We start from the raw sequence: 12,183 nt of genomic DNA, 5'->3' as shown, positions 1-12,183 counted from the left end.
AAATTAAAATCATTGCACAACAAGAAGTAGAAGAAATTAAAAATACCAAGATTAAAGAATATACATCATCAACAATATGGAGAAGATGGTATTTTCTTGCACGAGAAAAAACAAAAACAACCAGAATGGAAGAAAAAACTATTAGTATGACTATGGAAGAAGACAATAAACAGTACAACCCAATTGGGATTAATGATAATAAAATATACAATAACTATGTAATGAGTATTGAAAGTGAAGAAGACGATGATAAAGATTCTACGAGAGTAGAAGCTAGGCTTGCTGAGGAGAAGAAGAGGCTAGAAGAAGAGGAGAAGATGCTTGCTGAGGAGAAGAAGAGGTTTACTAAAGGAGAGAAGAAGAGGCTGGTAGAAAAGGAAGAAGAAAACAGTAAAAAGAAAAAAGTAGAAGAAATAGAAAAGAAAGTGGAGGAGGATATGAAAGAGAAAGAAGAAATGAAAAAGGAAATATAAATAAAAGACCAAACCATTAAGAAACTAACTAAGGATATTATGGCATTAAAGAAGAAACATGAGAATGAGATAAGCACAAAAAACCACGAGTGTGATAAAAAATATTCAAATTCCATGCTGAATCTGAAAGAAAAAGGTCTGAAGTAAACAATTTAACACAACAATTAATATTCCTGAAAGATAAATTATCTAAATTAGAAAATGAAAGTACACAGGAAGAAAAGAAGAAAGATGATGTAAATTACAATATAACAGACTCATCTGAAACACAAATTGTGAATGACCTCTCCCCCAATGTGGTAGTAGATGATGAAATATCATCAAGTGAAGATGATCTTCCAAAAAAAAGAAAGTTAATGCAGAAATCCATTGAAGAAATGGATATTCAGCATAAGAAGATCATCACATTTGAATTAGACAATCAAAAAAACGGGGGAAGCAAACAGATAGAGAAGAAGATTTAACACTTTATAAATGTTTTGCTTTAAAATTATTTGAAAGAAAATTAAGATGTCAACATAAAGAAGAAATAATAGAAAGATTAATACACGAATTTGGAATTAAAGTAAATGATATTAATGAATATAAAGAAATATTAAAGAAGACATTTAAAATAAAGAATGAAAATAAAAGAGAAATCAATAGAATAATGGAAGAAGAAATAATAAAACATCAATGGAAAGATAATGAATTAAAAGAAATAATATCAAAAGTGAACAAGAAAGAGAAAGAAGAAATAGAAGAAGAGGAGGTAATGAAAATATTTAAAGAAGAAGAAATGAAAGAACAAGAAGATGTACAATTTATTAACTACTATTACAATAAGAAGAAAATACATCAAATAATTAATATTATTAATAAAAATGAAATAATAATCAATACATTAGATGATTATTATCACTATATTAAATCTGTAGCTTCCACTATTAACATCATTAATAAAAATAAACAAGAAAAGTATAGAAAGAATAAAACAAACAAAAATATGTAGATTAAGAGATTTACTCCATAATAAACAATATATGAAATTAAAAAGAATAATACATATTAAGAAATATGATATATACCACATTAAAATAAAAACAATTGAACAAATAAACTATTATAAATACCTCCGAAAGATGAAAATAATAGAAATAGAAACAAGAAAGAATAATTGGAAAAGAATAAGATGGAATTATAAAATGATGAAATATGGAAAAAGGCAACACCTAAATAAATCTAAAGAAGATGAATATCCAGATAATATCTCCACTATTAATTTCTGGAAAGGAATCTATGAAACTAACACTAATATAGATTTCCTGAATATTAATTTATATGAAATATTAATTGAAAGTAGAATTAATAATAGAATGTTCATAATCACTCCCAATGAATTAGATTGTGCTATTAAATTTATTGCTAACTGGAAAGTGAATTGAAAATGATAAAATACAATGATTTTGGATTAAATATTTAGAACAACCAAAGAAATATTTATTAAAATTATTTAATGAATGGTTAAACAATCCTAATGAAATACCTCTTCATTTCATTCAATGAATAGCAATATTAATATATAAGAAATGAGATAAATTAGAAACACAGAATTACAGACAAATAACTTGTTTAAATTGTCTGTTAAAAGTATATACATCAATATTAAAAATGAAAATAGAAAACCAGCTGATGTTAAATCAAATTGAAAAACAACTTTCATTAAATCAAATTGGATGTAAGAAATATACATATCATCAAAAGAAGGATTATTATATAACAATATAATCAATCAATTATTATTAAAGGATAATTGGAAGTGGGTAAAAACATATTATGACGTCTCCAAAGCATATGATAGTATTAATCATCAATGGATTAAACAATGCTTAATATATTTTAATATCCCACTAGTAGTAATTAATAGTATATTGTATATATTAAATAATACACATCTTAATTTATATTACAGTCAAGAAAGTGTGGGTATGATTAATGTAGAAAGAGGAATAATACAAGGTGACAGCCTATCTCCACTTTTATTTGTGTTATCTATTGATATATTATCTAAACAATTAGATAAACAAATTAACAAATTAAATATTAAAATGAATTGAGAAGAAAAACAAGTCAAGTTAAACCACATATTGTATATGGACGATTTAAAGATAATAACTAATAGCCTCGATGAAATGGAAAAATTACACAAATTAACTAAAGAAATATTTAATGCAATAGGATTAAAAATTAATGTAGAAAAGAGTGGGATAATGACTAATATTAATAGTCAAATAAATGGTGAATTAGCTGAACTACCAAGAGTAACTAATGATAATCATTATAAATAAATTGGTATTGAAATATGAGATAAAGTAAATATTAATAAATATTGTACAAGAATATTAAATTATGTATCTTCTATTTTATCATCATTAAATACTATGAAATATAACAGCATCAATACAATAAGAAAGATTAATAATGATATAATCTCCAAATTAAGATATGGATTTTGTATTGTCCCATGGAAACTAGGAGAATTGGAGAAGATAGATAAACAGATAAGAAAATCATTAATACAACTCCAATTATATAGTAGAAATATCCCAAAAAGTAGATTATATGTTAAAATAAATGAATTGGAAATAGGAATAATGTCAGCAAGAGATGAATGTGGTAAAGAATTATTAAGAATATATTTAAAATATAAGTGGAAATCAAATACAGGAATAGGAGAAATGATAGAAGCAATAAAAGAAAATCCAAATTGAATAATTAAAAGAATGAAGAAAGCATTTGGTAAGAAGATTAATTTTAATGAATTAATGAATGTAATATAATTAAATGAAAGAAAGCACAATGTAAAGGAAGTATTTGAATGGGTAAATAATGAATTAAATGAAAGATATTTAAATGAATGGAAAGAAAAGAAATGTGGTGAATATATAAGATGTGCAAATAGCACTTTTAATGATAAGAAATTAACAGTAGCCACTTGGAGGTCATTAAATATAAAAAGAAATGCATTCCTCCAAATAGTAAAAATGCAAGAAGGAGTGAGTATGATTGGAAGTATTAAATCAAAAATACTCCAAAATGATGTTTTAAAATATTGTAAACATTGTCATAACACAATTGCATCTATTAGTCATATCTTGTTAGGATGTCCTGTAATGAAAAAGAACCAAATATTAAAATATGATTATGTTTGTAAACAAATATTTAAACACATTTTAATTACCCATTTTAATGAATTTGATGCAATTGACTTTAATAATCTTCATAAATGTATTAATAATGATGAAATGGTTATAACTTACAATAAATATTTATTGGTTAGTGACAATTCATTCCATGCTAGAAGATAAGCTATATATTATCAAAATATGAAAGAAAAGAAAGGATATATTATAGATGTAGCTATATGTCAAGATAATAATTTAGAATTAAATTATATTCATAAAATAAATAAATAAATACAAAGAATTACAAGAGAAAATAAGAAATAATAGAGAATTAATATATTTAGAAATAATACCTGTTATATTATCAATAAATTAATACATAAAGAGTCTATAAGAAGATTAAAATCACTGAAATTACAATTAGACTTCCCCAAAATCCTACGAACAATAATTATCAAAAATATGAAAGACTTAATGTTTTATACAGGAAATTCTGGCAGCACATTAGAAGAAGAACAATATACTGCGAACATGTTAGAAATGAACTCTATTACACCAATAGAGCATATTGAAGAAACTGAAATAAACACTTCTCAGTATGAAGAAAATCCAACTGAGGATGTATGTAATAATTGACCTTTTTTTCAAAGAAATATATTTTTATTATTAATGAACAATATTAATCATTCACTTTTATATTATGTTGTATTTGAATCTTTATTAAAAGTAGTGATTTAATAATCATTTAATTGTTGTAATTACTTCATATTAAATTGTAAACAATATCAATAATTTGATATTTAAATTTGGTAAAGAAGTTGTTTGTTGAGTATATAACACAAATACAACATTTATATCGTGTTGTTGATGTCCGTTATCTCATTAAAATATTTTAATGAATATTTGGAGTGTATTAACAAGTTATGTGTTGTTAATATGATTTTTGTTTGTTAATAGAAATGAAATACTATTTACTTTTAACAAGAATCAAATAAGTGATTGAAGCATCTTTTAACTAATAATTTTTTTGTAAGTGTTAAAAAGGTATTTGAACATTTTCTGAATACTACAAACCAGTTTTATCAAACCAAATAAATCACAAATATGGAAATTTGTTATTGAACCATTAATAAATAATAGTTACTAATTCTATTGATACAAAATTAATCATTCTTTTTGTTTTTTAAAGAGAAGTATCAAACAAATTCCATAAGAAAATAAATGATATATATTTATATATTAGTTAGTTGAGTAACATCTATTCTTAAATTAAAAACTACTAAATATAAACTTTCTCATTTCAGTTTATTCAATCGAAATGATAAAAAAGAATAGTAAAACAAAAAGATATGAAAAAAAAAACACATAATTCATAATTTGTTGATTGTAAACATTATATAGTGTTTTATTATTTCTTTTTGTAATTATTCTACTAAATTGTTTATTAATAGCTTAATCTTTTTTAATATTTTGTTTAATAATCCCTCATTCCGCTTTTTAGTTTGTAATTAATCATAGAACTTTTAACATAATATTTTTATTCAATATTCTACATATTTTTTTTAATAATTATTGTTTCTGGTTATTTCTATTATGAAATATACTGTTCATTGTTTTTCATTACAATATGAAATTCATTCATTGTACAAAGCAAACAGCATTTAAAGTTTTATATATAATTAAACAATAAATTATGTTTTTAAAAAATTAAATTGTTATTTTGATATAATTTGAACAATGACATTATTATAAATATATACTATAAAACCATTATGTTTTTTTGAATAGACTAAATAACCTCTGATATTATCTTAGAGACATATTGATAAATTATTATTTTTTTTATTCATTGAACCTAATGTTAAAAAACCTAATTTATAATTTTTTGAATATATTTGTTGTGCTTCTTCATGTAATTTATTTGATAATACAATAATTCTTTTATCATCCAACAATTTAAATGAATATGTTAATTGAATTATTTTCTTAAACTAAAGATGTTCTCAATATACATGACACATTTTCTTAGAAAACTGACTTGACAAATAAAGACAATTAACTTAATGTATGAGTGACACCCTATTTTAAATTGCCATCATTCATATAATTTCATAAAATGAATTGTTGTTATAAGCAATTTTATTGAGTAAACAAATGAGGTTTTAAAGAAACATAATAAATTGTAAAATTACTTTTATTCACAGAGGATATTCGTTTGAGTTTTTTCTTGACATGGAGTTAGTTGTAACATTTGTTTGAAAGATGAAGTTAAAGTATCAAATAACCAGTTAAAAGCTAATCCAAAAATAACAAGTTCCATAAAAAATAAAAGACATGATTTTATTATTCGATATGAATGAATGTGTAAGATAGAAATAAATAAAATTACCCTCTAATAAAAATACGATGACAGTTTTTAGGAAGGTATAAAAAACAAAAAAAAAAAACGTAGAGTATATTATATCACAAATAACAATACATCCATTTAACAATTTGAAGAAGAACAAACGAATTAATTGTGATTGTATTTCTTCTTTTTGTTAATTCAAAATAATGTTCTATCACGAGTAATTTCATAGAAATAAAATAAATAAAAAGTAATAGCACTGTTTCATTTACTTCAATGATAGAAAATGAGAATAAAAATATAAATAAAATAAAAATTGATATTCATATTAATTCTTAATTATTGTATTAATTAAAAGAAAATTCTTTCAAAATTATTTATCAAAATTTAATTTTAATGAAAAAGAATGAATGGTATGAAAGAATAAGAATTTTCTTCTAATAAAAATTGAAATGAAAAACTTTCAACGAATATATAATATTTTTTTAACGATGAAATCGTTAAATAGTTAAATGTTGTTGAAGAAAGAGTATTTAAAATATCAACCAATATAAAAAGAAGAAAAAATGAAGGAATAACTCAGAAGATTATTCAGATTTCATTGACTCAAGAATAAAAATGTCATAAAAACTGTTATATATGATTTTCTACAGAAAAAATATCAAATAAAACAATAATGTTATATAGAAAATTATGTAACAATCAATTTATATCTTTACGTAACAGGAAAAAAACAAAAAAAAAAAGATACCAAACAATAACTACGGAAGAAAACAAACTAGAACTTAAAAAATAAACAACCAAAATAAGGATGTATTTTTGAATTAAAGTTTGACCCCCATCTAAGTTACACAACCCCTGGTAATATTCTGAGGTAAATACAAAGGAACTAGAAATACTAAAAAGACAAATAATGAACCAACCTGTATTTTCAAAACCATTGATTATAACTGATGAAAATTCATTGTTTTCTCTATTAGAAGAACAACAAGAAGATTTTGAAATTGTTAAACAAAGAATTTGTGAAACACCTAAATATTTTAAAGAAGCAGTAGAAAGTATTAATCAAATGAATTATGTCATTGATGATTATCTTCAATCAATTGACTCATTTCATTTTACTTATAATGAAGATAGTGTTGAAGATAATGATTACAGTAAAATGTCTCCATTTTATGCTTGTTCTTCAGTTAATCGTTCTGATACAACAATGGACCTTGAACCAATTATTGAAGGGCAATAAACAAAGTAAATTTGTTTCTTGTCTTTTTTTCATATTCAAATTGTTTATAATCATTTCTTTTATATTGTTAGCATTTATAATACACTTTTAAATGAACTTGTTCTTATCTTTTCTTTGTTTTACATACTTTTTAAATATAAATTAAATGTTTGTTTTTAAAAATCAATCAATTCTTATTCATCACTTAGTTCAGTGTAAATATCAAATGCACCTGTTCCAAATACCATATTTTTACCCATTACAACTGACCCTGATGGACTTCTTAAATTATCTTTTTGACCTGAAACACAAGTTTTAGCTAAGAATCCAAGTGATGTTTCAAATGTTATTTTAGTGAATGGAGATGGATTATGATCCATACCAGATCTATTCAATGACTTGTATTCTCCTTCATACGTCATATAATCTGCAACAAGATTCAAATGTCTTGGATCGACATCAATACCATATGCTTTAAACACAGAATCAATCTCATGAATAAGAACAGTACGTGCAGCTTCAACACCATACATATTTAATACAGCATATACATCATTAGTTTCAACTGTATCAACATCAACTAAATTACCAAATTGAAGAGCAGCTCGGAAATTAACTCCTTCAGTCATAACATAGTAAATAGTACGTCCTTCTTTCTTTTTACTTAAAGGAATACCTCTAACAATATGTGGACATTCATATAAAATAATCTTTTCAATAACTTTTTCTACAACAGATACCATTGATACTTTATCATTAACATTAAGTAATACACTCACAACAAGATGTTGTTTTTTACCTTTTTCTTCTTTTTCTACAAGGTTTGGTTTTTCTTTTATTTCTTCTTTTTCTTCTTCTAATGGTGATTTTTTTTCTTCTTTCTCTTCTTCTTCTGAGGATGATGATGATCCACTTTTTTCTTCAGTTTCTATTTCTTCTTCACTCATTTCATTTTGTTCTTCTTCAGGTACTTCTTCCTCAATAACTTTTCCTTTATTAATTTTTTCTTGAACATCTTCACTTTCTTCATTAACTTTTTCTTCAGCTTCTTCTCCACTAACACCTTTATAATCAATATCAATTCCAACTTTACTTTGTTGTCTTTTTGCAATTTCATTCATTAAAACTGATTTAATTTTTTTAGTAATTTCTGTTGTATTAAAATCAACAACTTCTTCATATTTATCAATAAGAGTAAGATCAATAGTGTATTGTCTTCTTCTTTGTCCTTCATGAACAATGATAGAATCTAAACATTTAATTCCTTCTATAATATTAGCTAATGTAACTTTAGTTAATAATTTAGCTAATTTTTCTGTATTTTTTTGATTTGGTTCTTTCAAATAAAGAATCATTGATGGTGTAGCAATTTCTTTTTTAGCAAACATTACTAATTCTTTAATACGAGGCATACCTAATGTAACATTAACATCTCCTCTTCCTGCTAAATGGAATGTATTTAATGTCATTTGTGTTGATGGTTCTCCAATAGATTGACCTGCTAAAACACCAACAGGTTCTCCAGGATTAATTAATGATTTATTATATTTTAACATCATCATAACTTTAAATGTTTCTGGATCAAGTTTACCACTTTTAAATTCTCCTCTTTTATCTTCTTTAATATAATCATTAATTAATTTATAATACTTTTCACTTACAGCTGCAAGATTATTACTTGGTGAATAAATACTTTGAACTGGTTCATATTTTTCTGGATGTCTTAAACATTTCTTTTGTAATTTACATGCTCTTGAAAATCCTTTTTTAAACTTTGAAAGAATAGCTTTTGTTTCATATTTTGAAACTAATGCATCATAGTTATTTGCCCAAAAATCAATATTATTAAGAAATCCACTTTTCATTACATCAATTCCATCATCTCCATACATAAATTCTATAATTGATCCATCTGATTCTCTTACTGAATAATCATATTCTACATGTAATGATTCTAACATTTTAATTACACATCGTTGAAGATATCCAGAACTTGCAGTCTTAACTGCTGTATCAATTAATCCTTCTCTTCCTGCCATACAATGGAAAAAGAATTCTTGTGGTGGAACTCCTGTAAGGAATCTTGATGCAATAAATCCTCCTGCTCTTGCTGATGTATCATATCGTGGGAATGATGGTAATGTTTTACCTGTTGCCATAACTGGTACTCTTCTTCCTTCTAATTCTTGTTGTCCAAGTAAACAAGTAATTTGTGAATGATTAACTTTTGATCCTTTTGCTCCTGTTGTTGTCATTAAGGCAAGACTATTCCATGGAAATGCTCTTAATTGTCCATATGGAATACATTCTTTAATTACATTTGATGTACATTCATTAACTTCTGTTTTAACTGCATCATCAAGTTCTTTTGAAAGTTGTGGTCTTCTTCTAGCATTAGCAAGTGCAAGATCAATATCATATTTAGAATGTCCTTCTAATTTAAAATGTTTGGCTATAGCAGTACGTGCTAATTCATTTGTTTTATTTAACATTTCTGTTCGTTTATTATCAAATTCTGGTTTTAACATACAATCATCTAATGAACAAGTATGTCCAATTCTTTGTAAATATGTTGTTAATAATCTTGATAATAAAGTAAGACACATTCCTGAAACTTTACCATTATATAATTCATAAATTGCATGAATTAAACTTTGATTCGATGCTCCAATTTGATTTTTATCTAATGTTCCTGTTAACATTTGTGAATCTTTAATTATACATAAACTATCATTAGCTCCACTCCATTTCTCTGTAAATTCATCTTTTTGTTTCATTAATTTTCTTTCTTTTTTTGTTTGATATCCTCCTCGATTAATTTCATTTGTTGATACTTTACACTTTCCTTCAAAATTAATTGTACAATGATTTGTACTAATATGCATTAAAATTGCTGTTACAACTTGTTTTCCTGTCCATTTTGGTATTGGTTTAAGAATAGCTGGCATTGGAATTCTAATAGAATATTGTTCATATATTCCATATAATGCAGTATAAACAATTTGACAATATTCTTCTTTTGTAAAGAATGTATCTCGTTTTGTTAACATAAATGATGAAATGACATGATCTTGTATAAGTCCTCTTAATGGTTGTCCATTCTTTGGAACAACATATTGTTCATCTGATAATGCAATATTCATTACTTCACTTCTTGCTTCCATACTTTGTGGAAGATGTAAATTCATTTCATCTCCATCAAAATCTGCATTAAATGTATTACAATTAGCATAATGCATACGAATTGTTTTTTCTATTTTTAAGACTTTAACATAATGTCCCATAATTCCTGGTTTATGTAATGTTGGTTGTCTATTTGATAATACCATATCATTATCAATAACATGTCTAAATACTGTTTTAAAACTTCTTGGTGCTTTTGGATCAATAACAAGTAATCTTTCTGCTTCTCCTTGTCTTTTTGTTTTATTATATGGATTACTATCATCTAATAATACAATTTTATGTCCCCATTCATTTTCAATATATAATGCTCCTGGCCATACTTGTGGTCCATTGATAACTGCTTGTTTCATTTCTTCATAATTTCTTTCATTTACTGGAACTGCAATTGTTAATCTCATAGCAAATGGAAGTGGCATTCCAATTGTATTTGTTGGAAGAAATGGATCTGGTGAAATAACTGTACGTGCTGCATAATTAACTCTTTTACCCATCATATTATTTCTAAATAATCCTTTTTTATGTTCTAAAATACTTTTCATTGATATTCCTTCATCTGCATTTCCTGTAAGAATTAATAAATTATATGCTTTTTGCATTTGGTCAATAAAATACTTTTCTGGATAATCTAATGCTGTTCCTTCTCTTCTCACTTTTAATGCATTACTTGATTCAATAATTGTTCTATAATATATACTTTGTGGATGATCACTAATTAAATCCCCAAATTTATTTAATTGTCTAAATCTACTTGGTGGAATTGGAAGAACTTCTACAAAAAACATATGATAACTTGGTACAATAACATCTAATTTCTCTCCTCCTCTCATTTGACTATAATACATTCTACTTAATACTTCATTTTGTATTTCATTATGTCCCCATGCCTCTTTAAGAATATTCATTATATATGATGGTGTTGTTTCATACTTATGTTCACTTCGATTTTTAGCTGCATCTGTATTTTCTCCATAAAATACAAATCCTGTCTTTGAATCATTTAATACAATCTTCGGTGATACTGTTTTACAATATGGACATGGTTTATCTTTTAATGCTACCATATGTGCAATAAGTTCATTTCTAACTGCTTTACAATGAGTATCTGTATGAATAAAAGATATATCTTTCTTAATTCCTTTTCCACATTCTTTCTTAAATATACTTTCTAATTCTTTATCAACTTCTCGTTCAACTGTTAAATTCTCTTCATCTTCAATTTGTTCTCTTTTTAATTTTCCTCTTGATGCATTTGCTTTTCTTTGGATATATTGTGCTTCTTTAACTAATCCATGAATATCCATTGCTCCTTCAATATCATTTTTTGCTAACCGTTCAAATTCAATTGCTGCTCCAAGAATTACTTGTTTTGATGCTTTTAATGAATGACATTTCATACAAATTGATCGTAATAATTTTAATAATTCCGTTAATAATAGTGGTTGATACATTGGTTCTTCAAGTTCAAAATGTCCAAAATGTCCTGGACATCCTTCTTCAGTAAGTCCACATGTTGGACAAATAGTATTTTTACCAAAAACTCCAAGTGCTGGATCATAAAGTCCTTCTAATTCTTGATTTCCTAATAAATCAAATGATGTTCCTTTTGTAATTTCTTTTACACTCATATGTCGTATTTCATCAGCTGAATAAAAGTCAAATCCTGTTGATGTAATTTCAACTGGTGATTCTTGAAAAGTTTTTCTTAGCTCAACTGATGACATTCACTAGTCTCTTGTGATTTTAGTTGAGATATATTTAACCCTAATTTTTTCCCATTCTTCTTTTCTTCTT

The 12,183-nt window shown here is 25.1% G+C and overlaps 2 protein-coding genes across 2 annotated transcripts, besides 1 other annotated feature; one reads left to right on the top strand and one right to left on the bottom strand.

The window, feature by feature from the left end:
• Positions 1–4,282: part of a repeat region that runs on past the window's edge.
• A 2,615-nt stretch (positions 4,283–6,897) lies between these two features.
• On the top strand, positions 6,898–7,227 carry EHI_095900 (uncharacterized protein; the record flags this gene model as incomplete). Its single annotated transcript, XM_649794.1, has 1 exon — positions 6,898–7,227. One exon carries the CDS (start codon positions 6,898–6,900, stop codon positions 7,225–7,227), a length of 330 nt encoding a protein of 109 aa, XP_654886.1.
• A 173-nt stretch (positions 7,228–7,400) lies between these two features.
• Positions 7,401–12,113, bottom strand: EHI_095890 (DNA-directed RNA polymerase I largest subunit, putative; the record flags this gene model as incomplete). Its single annotated transcript, XM_644294.2, has 1 exon — positions 7,401–12,113. One exon carries the CDS (start codon positions 12,111–12,113, stop codon positions 7,401–7,403), a length of 4,713 nt encoding a protein of 1,570 aa, XP_649386.2.
• Positions 12,114–12,183: the final 70 nt, after the last annotated feature.

Source organism: Entamoeba histolytica, genomic scaffold, assembly GCF_000208925.1.
Source record: "Entamoeba histolytica HM-1:IMSS scf_1104750517769 genomic scaffold, whole genome shotgun sequence".
In the NCBI taxonomy this organism is placed as follows: domain Eukaryota; phylum Evosea; order Mastigamoebida; family Endamoebidae; genus Entamoeba; species Entamoeba histolytica.
This window is presented reverse-complemented; position numbering and strand designations above follow the sequence as displayed.